The 20,745-nt window shown below is 37.2% G+C and overlaps 2 protein-coding genes across 4 annotated transcripts in view; one reads left to right on the plus strand and one right to left on the minus strand.

The window, feature by feature from the left end:
- The window catches only part of LOC111872347 (zinc finger protein 271), a 17,715-nt gene extending 14,223 nt beyond the window's left edge, over window positions 1-3,492 (plus strand). The window contains exons 8-10 of the mRNA XM_023866133.2: window positions 1,553-1,763; window positions 1,998-2,201; window positions 2,602-3,492. Of these exons, the coding sequence (XP_023721901.1) occupies window positions 1,553-1,763; window positions 1,998-2,201; window positions 2,602-3,024 (838 nt within the window). The 3' untranslated portion in view covers window positions 3,025-3,492. The remainder of the gene's footprint in view (window positions 1-1,552; window positions 1,764-1,997; window positions 2,202-2,601) is intronic.
- Window positions 3,493-4,559: 1,067 nt separating this feature from the next.
- Window positions 4,560-20,745, minus strand: part of LOC111872345 (gastrula zinc finger protein XlCGF57.1) — a 151,316-nt gene continuing 135,130 nt past the window's right edge. The window contains exon 6 of one of the 3 annotated variants that reach the window (XM_023866123.2): window positions 4,560-6,982. In XM_023866123.2, coding sequence (XP_023721891.1) covers window positions 5,569-6,982 — 1,414 coding nt within the window. In that variant the 3' untranslated portion in view covers window positions 4,560-5,568. Of the gene's footprint in view, window positions 6,983-11,048; window positions 13,644-17,505; window positions 19,328-20,745 lie in introns of those variants that run through there. The other 2 variants (XM_023866121.2, XM_023866125.2) reach the window with 2 other exon arrangements.

Consider the following 20,745-nt stretch of genomic DNA (forward strand, 5'->3'; position numbering starts at 1 on the left):
GAGTCTACTTTACTGGCATAAAAGTGTTCAACAATCTGCCACAAAGTATTAAAAACTTGGGCAATGATACTAAAAAGTTTAAATCAGAGTTAAAGAATTATCTACATGCTCATTCCTTCTACTCTTTAGATGAATACTTCAATGTAAATAGAGAATGATGTAAAATTAAGTTATATTAATTTTTAAGCTAAAATTGCCTGTACTTATGTATGTAACCTTTTGACTTGTTCTGTATCCAAAGGTACTAACCTGCTTAGGATTTATAGACTGTAAATAAATTCAATTCAGTTCAATAGTACTCAGATTTTTTAATGTCATTGGCTTCATTGTTAATAATAAACATTATCTTAAAAATCTGCAGGCTTGATTTATTTCTTAAAACTGTCAATATACGGCTTTAAATTTCAGTTCATTAACTGGGACTTACTTTGAAGAGTGGAAGAATCTTATTGCAAATATTCAACTCTGAATTTAATTATGTCAGAGAAACACAGTATTAAAGATGACTTGTGTGTACGCAGGATGAGAGCAAGTACAAAAGCTGACTATTTATAGTTCATAAAGATTACAATTCCTGACCTCAAATTGTTTTCTGTGGTATAACACACAAACTACCCTTCACATATTTCACATTATACAGGACAGTAAGGGGGCACGCGGTAGCATAGTTGGTTGGTTGAGGCACTATATTACAAGCCAGGTCTTGGGTCCTGATGAGGTGGATTTTTTCCAATTCACCTAATCCTCCCAACCACAATATGGCCCTGGGGTAGACTCAGCCTCTAACAGAAATGAGTATCAGGAATCTTCCTGGGGGGTAAAGGGTGGCTGGCGCATAAGGCTGACAGCCTTACCACCATCTATGAGCTGACTGTCTAGATAATGTGGGACTCTTGACATCTCACAATCCTATGGGCCTCCATGGCTTGTTACAGGGATAGTAAGTGCAATAACAGAAACCTGCTTGAGCAGCAAACTGTCATGTAGTGTAGGCAAGTATTAATAACAGTTATTATTTGAATTATGAATTGTTATCTTGAGTAGGTAATTTATGGAAGAAGAGCCTTGTGTGGTCAATAAGATATTGGTGTGGTGATTTTGGTTCCCATCATATGCTGAAAATAGAACTTAATAACTTTCCAATCATGATGTAATGATCTCCATCAGTATCTGACAGTGGTGCAACCTCGAACATGTTTTATATGGCATATAATAAATTTACTTACTAAGACTAACACAAAATGAGTACAAATCAATCACAGCTCCATGTGAAGGTACTGGAGTACTATGAAATGCCAACAGAATACTACATTGGAGGGGAAATGGATTTAAACATTAACCAATGGCATCTGTAAATGGAGAAAATTTAACTTAGATATTATGGTTGGAATCAGAGACTCTGAACTGTGAAAAAATTAAGTGGGAATGTCTTTATATATTGAGAATCAACAATGGGGAAGCATCTAAGTTCAATTATCAGTACTGTTTTCTGAGCAACAGTTCTGGTACTCATTGCTTTTAGCAAGAATGAAGTATGTGTTCTGTGACTTAGGAACCACACAAGAGAGGAACTGTTGGGTGTGAAGTTGTCATTCCCAGTGAAAAAGATGGAAGTGGAGGAGCAAGAAGAGACAACAGAAGGGTCGACATCTTCCCCCTACAGGTGTCCAATATGTTACAGAACTCTTACGACACAACAGCAATTGGAAAGTCATGTGGCCATGCATACAGACAACAGCTTTCCATGCCACATATGTGGAAAGGTAATTTATATTGGATTGAATATATATATGTTTTCCTTTTCAGTGCTTTTCAGGCTTGCCAAGCATGTCACAAAATGTTCATAAATGTTTTGCAGAAAGGTTAAGCCTTGGCACTAGACGGAGACAAGTGGAAAAACTGATACCTACTTCTACTTCTAAGAGGATGTAATACTCATTGACAGGAGGGTGGACCCGTCTGAATTGAAGTGTTGCTGTCTCACATGTGCATTACAGGTTTTGAGCAAGAAGAATACTCTTGAGTACCATCTGAGAACACACACTGGTGAGAAACCATTCACGTGCAGGATGTGCCCTGCAGCTTTCCAGTCTCGGGTTGGCTTGATTGTACATGAAAGAATACACACAGGAGAGAAACCTTACCAATGCGATCAGTGTGAGATGGCATTCCGATGTCGTGCAACTCTCAATCAGCACAAGGTATGTCAAGCCCACAATTTATTCAAAGCAGATTTTGACAAAATTTAAAGTTAAGACCAATTTACATCAATTAATCTACATTTATCATTATTTGATTATGTTGAATTGTGGTCTTTTGGCGTTATGGTGGATACTTCAAAATACGGTTACATTTGAACATCTATTTCTAAACAGTTCATAAGCAAAATGTCTAATAAAAATTATCCTGTTATGTCATATTTGATACTAAAAGTTATGAGACTTTTTGCACAGTCCGCTGATCTTTAGTGAAAAAATGTACTAACATTTATGAACATGTACTAACATTTAAGTGTTGTGAGCCATTTTCCAGATACGCATATGTGAACAGATGAATGTTTTATGCTGTATGTGGTAAATTGCTTGTTGAATCTGGTTTTAGGTTGTCCACTCTGATGAGCGGCCTTATTGTTGCACACACTGTGGAAGAGGTTTTAGACGACGTGACACACTGGACACACATATTCGCACCCATACAGATGAGCGTCCCTATGCCTGTCGTCTTTGTGGACGTGCCTTTAGACAGAAAGGAGACTGCAGCAAACATGAGAAAACTCATGGAAAACGTGCAAAGTCTCTTGTGCTACTCACTGAAGGAGATAGTGCAGCTGTGTACAGCTGTCCATTGTGTGGGCAAATGTATGAGCTGAAAGAAGATTTGGACCACCATTTTGAAAATGAACATACGCCTGAAGAGAAAGCCTCTAGTATTGTTATTATTAATTCTGACAATGTTATAACAATTCCAGGCATTGCTACTGTTGGAGAAGAAATTCCAAGTCTTGTGCTTCATGAACTGCAATGAACACAAAAACACTGTTTTGAACACCTGTACAGGAAGACATTCATAAAGATAATGACTTATTATAATTTACAGTGAAATCTCATAAGTACAAGTGTTATAGGACAAAGAATACAACTGTGCTATCCTCAAGTATACTTAGGAAATGTTATGATGTCTCGTTCCTGACAACACGTTTGTGCGTCTTCATATAAGTGCTCCATGTACGCTTAGCCATAAAACACTAGGCTGGGAAAAGCAGATGACATTGAAAAAGGTGCATGGACTTAACTATTTCACAGTTGTACTCAGATACAGATACATAACGTTAGTAGCCAATATGGAAATAAGTGGTTTCCAATGAGTGCTAAGAATATAACTGATGGAAAGAAATGTGACATTGAAAAGGTTAGCAGGGAATTGTCAAACAGAAAAAATATAATTCTGATTCAAAAGACCCAATAAACAAACAAACAAACACACTCATAACACTATCATGTGTTAGTGACTAGATTTGTGGATTGGATTCGTAATTTATTTATTGACTGGCTGTACCTTGTAACTACAAATAACTACAACAGTCTCACTGATTTACACTCTGTAAATCACTGTAACGCCGCACCATAGCTCAAGCAGTTAGTCGCTGGCTTCCCACCGCGGTGGCCGGGTTCAAACCCAGGTCTGGTCAAGTGGGATTTGTGGTGGACAAAGTCGCGCTGGGGTAGGTTTTCTCTGAGTACTTCGGTTTCCCCTGCCAATCTTCATTCCACCAAATTCTCCATCATCATAATCACCCGGGGAAGGTACAATAGGCCAATCAGTGGTTGCTGTGCCAAGTGGACTCAACTCAACTCCACCCCCCACTATGCAAATTAAAAAAAAAATTTAGATCACTGTAACTACAGCACACATAGCCTTCTTTTTGTTCACTAGCTATTGTTAGGTAGCAGCTGTTAACAATGCACCTGAAGACAGCCAACTACCAACTCACTGGCTGGCTTCAGAATCACAGGTTTGGAATGAAGTGGGAAATTTTCTTGAAATTTGATATTAAGGCAGCCCAGTTCATGATATCCTACCCTTGAATCCAATCTTCAGTTATTCTAGCAATACATTCATGTGAACTTATGACGTGAAAGTAACTTTAGAATCATTCAGTACGTGTGAAAATATGAATAATAGTTTCAAAGTAAGAAACTTTTCTTAAGATCATGCCTGTGCAAACAGTACAAACAAAGTGGTGACAATGAAATACGTTATTTCTAATGATATGGGTGGTGTACCAATGAAGCTGGCCATATGAAATTGTATATAGAGATTATAATTAGAATCCCTCCAAATCTACTTGTATTTAAAGGTTTTTGATATATTTTTCACTGTTCTGCAACTTGTCTTAATTGAACTAATCCACAATAAAGACCAATGACCTACCCTACAGCCTGTTTTTTCTTTTTTTGTAGAAAAACGGCTCTGGGCTGCAGGTGCATTTGAACCCCTCTGCAGGATTACTGGTGTATTTAATTTAGTTAATATAGGTAATTTAAATAAAATATTATTAACTTCCCAAGAATTGTGTTTAAGTGGGTCAGACTATGGGAACAAATGGACCGATTTTCTGGACATGCAGAAAGAATACAATGTTCTACAATATCTGGGAGTAGTAATAGTACTACATGTTTTGTGCCCAAGAAAAGCATTTTGCCCCAATTTTCCATGTAAACCAGCTTCAATTTACATAAAAAACATACTGCATTTAAATCAATTCAATTCCCTAACATAGAGTAGTACACCTTAGAGCTGGAGTTTGTGCTGACTCTGCTTAAGATGATGACATAAGCATAAAATGAGGCAAGAGGTCTTTCAGAAGACTCTGAATATGACAGCTCATGACATGCCATAGAAAGGAACGTGATGGAAAGCTCCTTTTTACTTCATGGTACAGGCAGTGAACCCTATTCCAACTTCACATCCTCACTGTTTCTCTTCCAATTTCTGCCTCGGTGTCAGCATCCTCACAGTTTATACTATTGAATTGGGTTTGGTATTCTTTCACCATTCTAAATGGTTTATCCACTTTTGTCTGTGTTGATCTATATTTTATTTTTACTGATTGTATTTCCAGTTATATCCGAATATCTTCATTCTTAATATGGTCTAGCCTAGTGCAGCTTTTAACTCTTCTTACATAACTCATCTCTATTGATTGTATTCTATTTATGTCTTTTCTTTTGTCCAAAATTTTATTTCCACAGAGCAATGCTGATAGTGCTGTTATTTTATACGTGTGTTGTGTACTAAATTGAAGAATTATAGAGTAGAATAAAAGATTTAATGAATAACTGATCAAGGGAAGTGCCGAGTGGAATAATTTTACTTCCATAAGCATTTCTTTTAGTAAGGTATAATTAAAAGTTCTAATTTTGAAAATCAAGAACTGGTGCAGTCATTATTATGCCACAAGAACATAATCTACTGCCTGGAGTTTACAGCATAAATGATATTTTCAATTGTATAGAAAGTTTGTGTTTTATTGTGGTTCCTTTTACATACAATTCTGTTTTAACAATATTATTTGTTATGACGAACTCTGTGTTTTACCATATCACTACGCTGAGCAAATGGGCGTTTACATATGTCACACACATGGGGTTTCTCCCCAGTGTGTGTACGAAGATGACCAACCAAGTATGTACGGCGTCGAAACCGGGCATCACAATGTGGACATGCAAAGGGACGTTCTTCCGAGTGCAGTGCACGGTGTGCATGCAATCCACTAAGAGAACGGAAACGTTTGCCACATTCTGAACAGCAAAATGGCCGTTCACCTGTGTGAATACGCTCATGTTCCACCAGTGTCTTCCTCAATGCTAATTCCTTCCCACACATTTTACATACAAATTTCCTTGCATTGTGTGTCTTAGCATGACTGTCTAACTGTGTCTGAGATTTGAAGTGCTTTTTACAAACATGACATGAATATACTGTCTCTCCATTATGGTCTTTCATATGAAGTGCTAGAGTCAATTTGGATGAAAAGCTGGAATCACATATGTTACAATGAACAGTCTTCTTTAACGTTTCACTTTCTAATATCTCCTCTCTTGTATGAGAAGCTACATGCCTCATCAAAGCCGTTGCTGATGGAAAGGAACTGTTGCAAATGTGACACGGATTATCATTGTCAGGCAGATGTCTTGACTGATGTTCTTCCAAATTGCTCTTCCTTTTAAACATCTTTCCACAAATATCACATCCATGAGGGCGCTGCTCAGAATGAGATATGGTATGATACCTCAAGTTTGATCTGGATGCAAAACTTTTCCCGCAAGTTCCACAGGCAAAGTTCTTTACTCCTGTGTGGGTGGTCATGTGCATCCGAAGCAAGGTAACGCTCTTAAATCTCTTCCCACACATATCACAGATGAATTTCTTTATGACTTCAGGATCCCAGTGAATTTTAAGATGTGACAACAAAGAATTTTTAGATCTGAACATCTTTCCACATGTTTGGCATAGGTATATTCTTTCTGCCGAATGACTAACAAGGTGTAATTCATAATCATGACTGTTGTTGTACGTTTGGTCACATGTCTTGCATGTATAAATTGTGGAAGTTAGATTCTGAGGAACCTCAAAACAATCACTTCTTGCTTTCACACAAATAATATGTAATGGCCGTTTTTTGTCAAGTTTAGTATCTTCTTCAGTTGCCCAACTCTCTGTAATAGTGTAGATATTCATGTCTTGGACAGTTTCTTGTATTTGATCATCTTGTTCTATATGTTCCTCACATCCTTCTTCCATAATTCCATCTTCATTACTTATAACGTCTTCTCTGCAGGTTCCTGATCCAATAGGAATAATTTCATTCTGTTGAATGTAATAGCTGTGATCAGACAGGATCTGATGAAATTCTTTTCCTTTATTACTTTTGACTGCATCTGTTTCATGTTCTGCCCACATCCATGATGACTGACTGTACCTGAAATGAAAAATAATGAGGTGTGTCAGATTTGCATTTATGTTATGCAACACTGTCACCATATCAGAAACAAAATATTGCATATAACCTAGGAGGATGCAAACAAATTAATTAGTACACTGGAAAAATACATTTATTACATTGAGAATGGGAGAGCATTCATTTAATATAGTATGCAGACTAAACTGAAAACACGGTTATAATATGAAGAAAATAGTTATATTTGTTAGTAAAGCTGCATTATTTCCATACAGCTGTATTGGCAAATTTAGTCTTCCATAATACATAAAGGCAGAGTTATCCCTCTGCTTAATTAATTCGGCACTACACCATGAAGACGAATGGGGGAGTGGATATATAGACCCACGTTTTCTTGTCCTTTGCACTAGTTGGAGGTGAGTGGTCAGCTTCACCCCCTGGCCACTTTACCCCTGGGGAAAGAGCCACTGGAACCATTGGAGGCTGAATGGGCCCCAGAGCCAGTCTGGATAACATGGAGAAGTTAAAAATTCTTGCCCCCACCAGGACTCAGCCATCCATCCAGCCCATAGCCAGTTGTACCAACTGCACCATTGTGGTACTTATACATATATATTAGAAATTTTATAACACTTATTAAAAGTATTTTTGAGAAAAAGCCACTATATTTTGAGGGTCATGTACTTGTTTTTTTTTTAATTACTAGATATGTTTCCACAGAGAGATATTTATAAACTCTGTTCAACTGTTCAGACACTGGAGTGCAGAAACAGATGACAATCTAGGACATTTCTAATTTTCATTTCATGCATCCTGTTGTGTTACAATATACAACCTCTTTATTAACCGTCACAACACGTCAAGTGTTTTATATGATTAATAGTATTGTATCCCGTTTAACAGTACGGCAGTTCAGTGGTGTATATATGTTTAACCATGTATTTGCCTGATGATGGATATTGATAGCCGAAACATGTAGCAGAGCCGTAGCTGGGCACTGACCTTGATATTTGTTGTGTTGTGATGGTTAATAAAGAGGTTGTAGGACATTTCTGCTACATTTTTTTGATAAACTTTTCATGCTCACAGTACACTACATATGCTTTGCACGAAATCACAAAGAACTGCAGACTGTGATCCCATATGTATGTTGAAAAGTTCAGAGTTACAAATAAGCACTTACTGCTGTTCTGTCAGTGTCTCTATAGTTCTTGCTTTTGGTAACTTTTCTTCATTTATACATTCTCTCTTTATCCCAGTCAATGAAGAAAACTGTTTAATTATAACATCACTGAGCTAAATATAATACAAAAATAATTTTACTATATGCCCACAGCAAATCCAGCCTTAAGATTTCATTTGACTGTCATGCTGGTGTCTTCTATTAGACAAGAAGGTTCAGAAAACATTCATAGGCATGTTCATAATCTTGTATGAGTATCATAAGTTTTCCAAATGTTGCAGCTATAGTTTGTGGGTAACTGTGAAATTAAAAGTAAAATTTATAATATGCACTGAATTTTATTCCACACAATATTAATTAAATACACATCACGTCAATTATTAGGAATACAAATTTTTATGACAGAATCAAACTCATATACTATCAGCATCAGTAAAATATATGACAGAATTACTTCACTGCATTATTTGCAATAGAGTCACCACCAAATGGTATTCACGCTTATACATGCATTAAAAATTAATGCAGTACATTATAAGATGATACCAGGAAAGCACTGCTATGTAGTGATTCCTTTAGCAAAATCCAGTACTTAAATTTGATGTCTATTTGAATATGTTTTATTTTACATTGAACAATATGATGATCTCTCAATACATACATAATAAGGAACACTGATGTACCAAAGATGTCTACAGGCTTATATGGAGTCTGAAAATTTAGTAAGCACAAAGTTATGGCTATAAAGACATCTAAAGCCAGAGGACATCTCAGAACTGTGGAATGGTGCAGGTTAGTGTGACACAGTGGACATTTTACAATAGCACTTCATGTGTTTCAACTGAATATGTTATATGATGCCAAATAAGATAGAACAGTGATCAGAAACGATGGATAGGTGAAGGTTTGGAAGAAAACAGTCATGACCATCTCACCGTATGATCTCAGCATTCACTTGGAGAAGGAGAGGAAATCCACAAAAGTCTGAATTCAGAGCAGACAGTAATCTGGCTGAGATTTGATCTTGGTACCTCCAAAATGCAAGTCTAAAGCCTTTTTGATAAGCCAACTTGCTCAGTGGTCAGACTTGGGTATAGGATGAGTTACTGTAAGACCAGGAATAGGGAACTCCAAGGAAGTCAATGTTACTTTCCTAACTTCCCAAGGATAACCTTCTCATTTTTATGATAGACATTGTCTTCAACCGTTGCACTGTATAAGTAACATTAGAATTGAATTCCATCAATTGCAACAGTGATTTGAATAATAAAATGAAGTGTTTACATGTTTTAGTCAATGATGGCCATCATCGGAAGGCGACCAACACTTTGAAGGAAATGCTTTACATGTATTGTCTTGTAAGGGTTAAACACTAGTATTTAAAATGTTTTATTAAAAGTAATTAAATTTTCTGATTGATTAATACCTTGCTGTGAAGTTCAGTGGTGGTCATGTTCCTTCACAGTAGGTTGTCTGTACTGTGTTGGTCCTGTGGGTGTGTGTGTGGGTGGATGGGGTTTTGGTGCCGTGTACAATGTGTCATGGTGAATTATTATTATTATTACAATCATCGTTGAACTTGATGGAATTCAATTCTAATTTTATTTATACCTTCTCTGATCATGATTGTTGGTTATTTAATGATACATATTAACCGCAGTGGTTACACTCTGCTGAACAAGATGTGAAGACAGTCGTGGGTGATGGGTAGGCAGGGACCTGATAACAAGCAGTTATGACATTTGGTAATATTATTCACCTAAAGAAAATGCAGAATACAACAGCCAGAAGAGATGTTTCTCTGGATGAAAGGGTATTCTCCACATGTACATGAGAAGGTACATAACTGCTCAGCTATCCTGCCCAGTCACAAGAATGAAGGTAACTGTGAGAATGGCGCTAATAAAAAAGTGGATGAGGGGCAGTGACTGGTGACTAGTAAGATACCCGCCACTTTATTTAAGTACATAAGAATGACCTGGACAATTATGGGAATCAGTGAATGCATAAGTGGTACAGTGTTCTGGATTTATGCCCCATAATGACAAACTGTAACTACGGAGAGATCTCCCTTCAGGGAAGACTTAATAATGATGTTGAAATTCTCAATAAAAATGGTATTATGGGCACTATGTGTCACTTCCAGCTTCTTGACATTAATGCTGTAACTGTCCAGTTCCATACAACTTAATTTCACTTGACACTAATAAGTCATAAAAATATTTTTAATGTTGGTGTATACAACATACTTTCAGCCCCCAAAATGTATATTTCATTATATTAAATCAATGTAAGATTAGCATGCAATATTCATATTCATATTTAATGTATTTTCCAGAGATCTATGTACATAGATATAGAATCTGTCATTGCAATAATTTCTTACATAGCTGCATACTTGCACATTGATGCAGTCAGTAAATACACACAAAGAAGGTACAAAAAGCAGCAGAATATAAATAACATATGTAAACAAATGAGATGATGAGAGTTACTGGATATGTGGATAAAGAGAAGATCAAAATTCCTTTATTTGTTTCAGTCTCTTTCACTAAGTTCCCAAACTGAACAGTCAGTATATACTGGGGAAATCTCTATTATAATTAAGAATAGGAACTGTACAATAAGTTAAAGCACAACATCTCCATCAAAGCATTAAGAACACAAAGATTACTGTACTAAAAACTGATGTCACAGTTCTTTTTATTTTTTAATTTAAATAGTTACATAATTTGATGATCTGAAAATCAGCAGAATCTTAAACCGTTCATAATGATTTATTCTATTAATGTGCAAGATTAAAAATTAGTTCATATATAGGAATACAAAAAGAAATGTAAACTTGTTCCTGTGCTTAATTAATTAAGCACCACACCATGAAGATGTCTTGGAGAGTGGAAATATAGCTCCACCATTCTTCATCTTAGTACTAGATGCAGGTGAGCAGTCTGCTTCACACCCCGGCCACTTTAACCCCCAGGGGAAAAAGAGCCCATGGGCAGGCTAGATAGGTCCCAGAACCAGCTTGTATGCTGTAATGAAGAGAAAAATCTCTTTCCCCTGCTGGGAATCGAACCCAAATTCCTTGGCTGTCCAGCCCATAGCCCACTGCTACACTGACTCAGCTATCCGGCTCCTCATATGTAGGAATAAATACTGCAAAGTCAGGTGACTGGAAACTGTTCAGAATTGCCACGTGGGACTACTTTATATTAGAATTCGATATGACTGGAAGCTACTTGTTCCGATTACAGCTGGTGACAACCTGCACAACTTATGGTATTTGAGCCTTTTATGGAAATATCAGGTCAGAACTCTTCAAGAAAGTTCATGATCTGTTACCTTCTGCATCCTTTTTCCTCCACTGTTGACACTGCTGACTGTGAGCTGTTGTTAACTGACAGATGGCAATACTTGTTAACCTGGCTCTAGTGCACTTTCAAATGTAAACGTATATCCATATATGTACTCTATATACAGCCAAGGTCAGTAGGCAAACTGCAATGAACTACCTGGATGATACACTACAAAGTTGAAGCATTAATAAATTCTTCAGAGGGGGAAAGGAGATATTGTTGTTCACAATAAAGATGTTTTACTCTAATAGTTCTAACAATGCATCAAAGTATTTTAAATACTCTCTTCAAAATCTCACTTTAAAATTATAGGCTTACAATAAAATCAAAAGTATCACCTTTCAGCAGTCCACAAAGAATTCCTTTTCCTCCATATATTGCTGTATTCTTATTTTGAGACAAATCATGCCTCATTTGAAGAAACAGGAAAGGGTTCTGAACATGCACAGTGATTCACACACCTCATTTAACGTGTAATTTAATACCAGGCAGTACAAATGGTAGCACCCTCTTATGATGGCAACATTCACATTAAGCTGTACTTCATTAGAGATATTAAGCTGTTCATTAATGACAAGTCTGATACCATTGCCATTACAATATGATATACTGAACCAGTTCTTATTCTAAACTCTCAGATACAGCCTAAAGCAGCCTGGCTGCTAATTGTCTATAACAGTATACACTGTTTCATTGTTTGAGATCACCTGTATTGTGAAGTTTAATTCTATGTTTCTTCATATCACCATTCTGAGAAAATCCCCGACCACAAATGTCACAAACATAAGGCTTCTCCCCTGTGTGAGTGCGGAGGTGCCCTTCCAGATGCGGTCGACGTCGGAACCGTTTGTTACAGATGGTGCAAGGGAAAGGCTTTTTGTCTGTGTGTGTTTCACTGTGTGCATGCAGTTGTGCTGGAGTCTTTAGAGCCAAGCCACAAATCTTACAAACGTATGGCCTCTCACCTGTGTGTGTTCTGATATGGTTATCACGACCATGCTTTGAGGACAGAACCTTACCACATATATCACATGGGAACCCTACAAACTGTCCTGTGTGGCACCTCATGTGCATTGTCACTTTCTGCTTTGTGGAGAATTCCTTCTCGCAAACAGAACATGGGTAACTAATACCATCCTTCTCTTGTTCTGAACGTGCATTCACCAAACCATGCATATTTTGTTCATGTCCCCTCATGTTCCTCTGCCTCTTGAATGCTTTTCCACATACCTTGCACTTATGTGGGCGCAAATCTGAATGGCAGACTTGATGATTTTTTAACAGATGCTTTGTACCAAATCGCATCCCACAAGTTTCACACACAAATGGTCTCTCCCCTGTATGTTTCACCATATGACGCCTCAATTTGGCACCCACATGGAACATCATTCCACAGACCTCACATATATGTTGCTTTGGAATACCTTGATGGATGTGCTGCTCATGAACTCTTAAACTAGCTGTCCTTTTGAAAGATTTTCCACACTTCTGACAAATGTGAGATGTAGTGGGAACTTCCTTTCCATCAACTTTAGATTTAGAATGTGTAAGTTGATGGTTTTTGAAGCGCTGTTCTGAAGTTAACATCTTACCACAATCACCACATTTACGTTCAAACTTTTCCTTATGATCTATTTTCAAGTGCTGTTTCAAAGATGATAAAAAGATAAACCCCTTTCCACAAGGCTGACAGATGTATGGCTGAGGGCCTGTATGAAGGCTAATATGAGTTTTCAGTACATTTTCATTCCTGTATGTCTTGCCACAAATGCCACACTTTGCTCTTTTTTGGAAGTGTTTCTTTGTATGTTCCCTCAGTGATTTTTTAGTCAGGTACTTCCTCCCACATATGCTACATGTATGCCTCACAAGTTCAGTTCTCCCAGACATAGCCATATCAGGCATGTGTGAGATCTTTGAGTTTGCCATAGACTTCTTGTAAGTGTTTTTGAGTTCCTTCACAATAACACTGGATTCTTTAAGGAGATCCTGTTGTGACCCTGTAGATTTGTCCAAGTCTGCTGCTGCAGAAGCAGATGACACTTCTGGACTCTGTGCTGGCTTGGACAGGAAAAGATCTGTGCTTCTCACTGGTACTGAGGATGGTGGAAGTTTTAAAGTTTTCCCCAGTTTCAGAGAATACCTGCAAGACAAAAGTATGCACAGTAATTACTATACAGGTCACTTGTTTATGTTAAGTAAGTATCATTCAAAGCAAATAATATTGAACTATCTGACAATTAGATGATAGTACACTGATAACATTGAAAAGGACATATGTTTCAATAAAAACAGTCAATTAGTGAAACTAATCGGTACAACCTTTAAATTCCATGGTGGACACTTCTTGTGGAATGTGTTGCACAAATTAAAAGAGCTGTATGGACTTTTAATAAATGTGCCTCACTTGAAGGTGTTAACAAATCACATATAAATACAATTTTCATTGTAATGAAGTCTTTGTGTTTCCTTCAATTCAATTCAATTCAATTCCTTATTCTCTCAAGGGCTTTGTATATATACACTTCACAGTATCTACCAATCTGTTACAGTCTGTAGCTTTAGAATTAATAATGACAGTGTATAAGCTGTTTCAGTATGGAACACACTGTTTTTTTTATTGTGCTCTTATATGCCCGGGTTCAGAACCAAGCCAGTTTGTTTCTTCGCACAAAAAGTATTTGGGCCATGACAAAGAATATGTAATCTTCATATACTTTCATAGTAACCAAAGCAATGAAATAGTGTTGTTTATTAGACATTTATCTCCAATAAAGTGACAATGTGGGTGCATTAAAATCTTGTCGAGCAATCAGCTACATTATGGTTGAGCAAAAACCAACATTCTACAGACTTCCTTCGTCTCCTTCATGAGGGTCGACTATGATGGAGACAAAGAACATTTCTGAAACTCTGGTTTTTAGTTCAGCCATGATGTGGCCGATTGCGCCACAACATTTTAGTACATTATTTGCTGAGAAAGCTTCAAATCTAACAGTATAAATTCAATGTAATTTAGGATAAGAGAACTTCTGGATGTAGATGACAAAACAAGTCAAAACAATGGTACGATGAAAGGTCACACAGGAATGTTTACTTCAAACACTGTATACCCTGAAATCATACAGGAGACCATAATGACATAAAAAAACAACAGCTCCAATAATGAAGAAGAGTGTGAAATTTAACATATATCTTTCAGTCAGAGAAATATGACAACTGGGAATGAATTAAATCCATTGCCTAATGTCCTGTGTAAGATCCCAAAGCACCTGATTCATTTTATGGCACATAGCCCATTCTGTGATGATATGAGATGATAATAAAGATGAGGGCAAGAGATGAAACATTATTGAGCAATGTTGGAATGACAGAGGGCACTGAATGACTTTTATTATATTCTGATGCCATGGAAAAACCAAAGTACCTGGAAAAAAGCCTGTCCTAGAACCCCTTAGTCCAGCATGAATGACATATAGAGTGCTGGGAACTTAACTGAGCCAAGTGCTTTAGCAACCTTTGCCTGTCTTACAAGAATTGTATTCTGAAGATCACAAAAAATGATATGTGTGAGTCCAAAAACACAGAGGAATTAAATGTTACCACCATAGGGAACAAAACTTGTTCCTCAAATTGCAGTCAATTTTCTGCAAGAACATGCTACAGTAGGAATAATATGAGTAAAAGGCATGTTTTATGAGTGCAATCTAATTAGTCCCACATAAATAGTCAAATAAAATGAACAGAACATTAACGACTTCTTTATGTACTCAATTAAGCTTCATGGAGATAGTTATTTTTTATTTCCAAACACTTTTGGCTTAACTCCTTCCTTCTTCCAGTGGGTAGTCAACCCACAGTACATCTACTGCCCATGAGTTTTAGTTTTGAACAAGCTATGAGCCTTAGTTTTGATGTCACAGGGTATGCCTAGTGAAGGCCCATCTGATTATATTTAGCTTTCTTTACATTACATATTTCTTTATTTGTATTTGTTATTATATTCTGTATTTTACTGTTACTTCCAATAATGTAATGGTTTTGTTTTCTGGCACATTTACACATTTGGCTATTTGTGCAACACTGTTTATCAAGTAACTGCCACAATTGATCCAAGACAGACTGCAGGTGGCATAGGACTAATGAAAATACATCAGTATACAAAAGATGAACAAACAGGGAAATATAGTTATGGTGATTAAGTTCTGGAGGATGTGGCAATTATGATGTGTAGCATACATTTAAGGGAAATAATGCATCTTTATTTCCCACTATTAATAATGTGAAAAAAAAATCATGATTTGTACTCCTGATGTGGTACTGCTAATATAATTATGAGTAACTCAAAGAAATTGAGGTGCAGTGGACATGTAATGTGAACAGAGGAAACAATAAATGGACCAACATTTCAAAAACTACATGGAAATCGATCACACTGGGATTAAGTATTGATAGTAAGTTGTTGATAAAATGGATATTTGGAAAACATGCTATATTAATATGAACTACAGCAAACTTGCAGAGTATACTGTAGCTTCAACATGAGACTCTATTAGTTCAATGAACCTTCAGAATCCATAACACTGGGGAGTGAGTAACTCAGCTTAGCTCAGTGATAGTATGATATGACTTTTCATCAATGTCAATGAAATATGTGCATGCAACCCAACAAAAGGGCTCCTAATATGCAAACTACAGTATTTATGACATGTGTGGGAACATCGCACATTATCACGCATTTTCTGCAAAGCACACTCTTCACATAACTTTTCACCATCACACACGCTAACCAATCAAATTGCTCCAAACGTTCGCATTCATACTGCGCTCGCTGCTAGCCCCGCATCTACATCATCATGCGCGCTAGCCAATCAGCGCCCTGCAAATTCTTCCCCCTCAATTTCAAGTTTCGCTCCGCCCACTGAGCAGTGTATAAAAAAGAGTAGCCGCAAATCGGCAGCTTTAGTCAATCATCAGTCTACGAGCAAGCCACACCAAGCAACATCAGCCAGCAGGCTTCGACGCCAGCACTCGGTCTTTGGAGGCATCGGCAGGCACGGCTGCCTCGGCCCTCCGGCTCTCTCACACCCGACTCACTGGCGCACCTCACCTGGACTCGCTGGTGGTCGTGTCCCTGTCCGACCCACTGGGCATCTGGCATAGCCACTGCTTCATCACTCCTACGACCGCGCTGCGCTAGCCACGCAACTCCAACTCACCTGCCGCACGGCGATCAGGCAACCTCCAGCAACGGCTGCGCTGTGGCCAGTCAAACCACCGCAACTAACCTCTCTCCCTACTGGCGCGCGCCATGCTACCTCACCGATCAAACATCTCAGCAACCACGGTCCTTTTCAGGACCAACAAACTGTTCCGAAGAAGTGGGTTGTCATCGGAGTAATGACAAAACAGACTTAAAACCCCACACATGTTATTAGAACACTTTTAGGGTTAAGAACAAAACTTCATTTAAATTCAATACAATAGTGTAAAATGGTAATATTTCTATTCTTATATACACAATTCATGTGAAAATTTCAACAGTTTAATAAACAAATCGGATCACATATTGTTGCCTTTGCAAATGTGACATACAAAACACTGCAATTGTATGCTCATTATAAAGTAGTCTGGAGGACAGATTACATTCTTTTAAATATTCCTAATGGCTTATTAAGGTAAAACATCCTCAAGGTGGTGAAATCTATAGTACCTACTACTAGTGAAAAGTTTTGGTGTTACATTTGTGTTTATAAAACTGCAAACTTGACTTACTTCGAAAAGTTTGCCTTTCAGTGGAGAATATTCTGGCATCATATAGAAATAAAAGAAAATTAAATATAATAAAGAAGTATGGCATATATAATACTTCATGATATGTATTCTTAAGGTTTGGCTGTAGAAAATGGAAATACAAGGAGGAATGGTTCTTGGTACAATCTGGTAACTGAACAATTTCTTAAAGTATATAATGAACAGTTTATTTTCACTATTAGTTTTTATTAGTCACATCATATTTCAACATAATAAATGAGAAACATGCTGATAAACTTGCAAGGGGAATAATATTCTTTTGTCTGTAGGATGCTTATGCAACATTAACACATTCTGAATGTCAGTATTCACAAAGTGAATATACAAATTGTAAGCTCCTTTATGTACCAGTCAATACCAGTCCACTAAAATTAAATACTGTTTCAATATATCTTAAGTATATTCTACCACAATTTCTAATTTGGTCCCTCATAAAATGGCCAGACATATTTTGGATGAAAAATGGCACCTACATTACAAACATTAATGAGTAATGGAATCAGATTTCATGGCAGTTCAACTAACACTGTTAATAATTAAAGTAGAAAACACATGTTCTGTTTCTTATGGACTTACTTATTAAAATGTGTTCTTCATTTAACAACTGGTTCAAATTTTAAAAGAACCTTTGGGCTCTCTTATATGTAAAAGAATCTGAATACATTTTTTTACTTAGATTCAATGGGACCATGGAGTTTAAGTCTGTGCTTCCTCATGTCACCATTTTGAGCAAAGCATCGACCACAAACATCACAAGCAAAAGGCTTCTCGCCTGTGTGGGTGCGAAAATGGGTCTCAAGATGTGGTCGGCGACGAAAACGTTTATTACAGGTAGTACAATGAAATGGTTTTGTGTCTGTGTGTGTTTCATTATGAGTACGCAGCTGAGCCTGTGTCTTAAGAGCTAAGCCGCAGACCTTACAAGCATATGGACGTTCTCCAGTATGCGTTCGAATGTGATTATCTCGCCCATGTTTTGATGTTAACACTTTACCACACAAATTACAGGGAAAACTTATGAACTGGCGTTTGTGATATGCTAAATGTGCATCTAGTCTCTGCTTAAGAGAGAATTCTTTCTCACATATTGTACATGTATATGTAATCCCATCTTCTTCCTGTTCGGGTCTTACAGTTTGATCTGAATGTGAGATAACCAAACCATGGTTTTTCTCTTCATGCCCTCTCATGTTTCTCTCTCTCTTGAAAGCTTTTCCACAGAACTTACACCTGAAAGGCCTAAGATCAGAATGACAAATCTGATGATTTCTTAATGTTTGTTTATGACCAAACCGCATGCCACATTTTTCACATTCAAATGGTTTCTCCCCAGTGTGCTGAACCATATGACGTTTCAGTTTACTTGCTAAGTGGAACATCTTTCCACACACTTCACAAATTTGTTTCTTAGGGACAAGTTGATGAACAAATCTCTCATGAGCCTTTAGGACTTGCGTTGTTTTAAATGATTTCCCACACTGATGACAAATGTGAGAAGTTGTAGGAACCTCCTTTTTACTGGCATTGTTCTTTGGTTCCATAAACTCTGGAAGCTTTTTCTTGTGTATTATTCTTAGGTGATATTTTAGATGTGCTAAAAAGATAAATTCTTTGCTGCAATGTTCACAAGTGTACTTTCTTGGTCCTTTATGGCGTCCAACGTGGATTTTCAGCATGCTTTCATTCTTGTAGGTTCGATCACAAATATTACACTTTACCCTCTCCAGAAAATGTTTCTTTGTATGCTCTCTTAATGATTTCTTAGTCATATACTTTCTTCCACACAAAGAACAAATGTGTTTAGCAATACTGGGTCTTGCTGCCCTGGACATGTGAGCCATTTTAGCATATGTCGTTTCTTGGTTGGCATTCCTATCACTCAGTGGTCCCTGATCTACTGATATGGAACTGACATCTGGTACATATGAAACCTGCTCAGTTGCTGACTTTCTGCTTGAGACTGCCACTGAGACTGGTGATGTTTCTGAAGTTGTTCCAAGGTTCTGTTGATACCTGGAAGACAAATTATGCATAGTCATTACTATAATACTGCTGAGATTTATTTCAAATGACAAATACTTGCATCATAGAAAAACACACACAGACACTTGGGGTAGCTGTAGTACACATGATGTCTTGACAAAACACTTTCTGCCACCTAAATGTCATATCACAATATAAACCTAAAAAAAACTGAAGAAAATACAGAACTAAGTCGACAAATCTTACTTTCACATAGGTACTATTTGCTAGTCCTTTTGTTTTACAGACTTCAGCTTTGGAACATGCTGAGAATAAACTGATTTTGTACTAAATAAAATATAAAATTTGTGAAACTGTGTATTACTGTCATTTCATATACAACTACTAACATTCATGTGAAAACAAATTAAGGAATGTTATGAAATTACATTAGAGTAAACAGCTACATGAATTCCAATCCTGCCTGACATCATACCAGACAAGGCAAGAAAACAGTGATCTGATGAATATGTTTTTAACATAACTACAGGCTCAGCAGCATATAATCATACTGTGGCATATACACTTGTTGCTAAGTGGTGATTCTGTAAACAATGACCGTTTCTGGGCAATGGCTCAGTAAAACGTTCCAGTTGCTAAGCAGCAGATTCTTAATAATGCAACAGCTGGACTACAACAATAGAAATGTGATATTTCTACATGATCCGTGCCAAGATGTTATAAACAAGAGACAATGTCAGATGTTAGTTGAGATCTGTATGGGAGGCTGTGAAGAGAGGATCCGAGCACATGAAGCTGAAGAATCTCAATTGTTAGAAGCCGCTGCCAGGGATTGGCTGGTGAAAATACATTAAGTTCAGCAGGTGCTGTGGTGATTTGTGAATTGTGGAGATTAGAGGTGGTGCTGTAATTACTTTTACTTATGAATCATGTGTATAAGTGGTCAATACGTCCATTCACTAATCCAAACCCCATCTATAGTCACTCATACTATGTGACGATATCCTCAGAGAATCCTGACATTTAGGTCGGTGTGTTCACTGGGATGCAATGTCCCTGCACTCTTATAAATACACATTTTCAAACATTCTAATGGGATGGTGGTGGTGGTGGGGGGCAATATAATTATGGACAGAAAGAACACATATTTTATCTTAATTCATGTCTGAAATTTAAAAAAAAAATCACTTTTATTTTGTTGATGAGTTCATGATATTGGAAGCGAGAAAGGTCTACCACTGTTAGTGAATGGCCATACCAGCATCACTGAGATGGCAAAAATACAAGAGCTATTTGGAAAGTAAACTCCATTTATTTTAGGCACCTAATGTAAGAGCAGGGTAGAGCTCATGCATGCAAGGCAGTGTCACATCACCCACTGCCTTTTAAACCATCACATAACTGGTCACTGAGTGTTTGGCCTTGTCTCTACAGAGTGAGTTATATAC

This window comes from Cryptotermes secundus, unplaced genomic scaffold (genome assembly GCF_002891405.2).
Source record: "Cryptotermes secundus unplaced genomic scaffold, Csec_1.0 scaffold55, whole genome shotgun sequence".
NCBI classification, from domain to species: Eukaryota; Metazoa; Arthropoda; class Insecta; order Blattodea; family Kalotermitidae; genus Cryptotermes; species Cryptotermes secundus.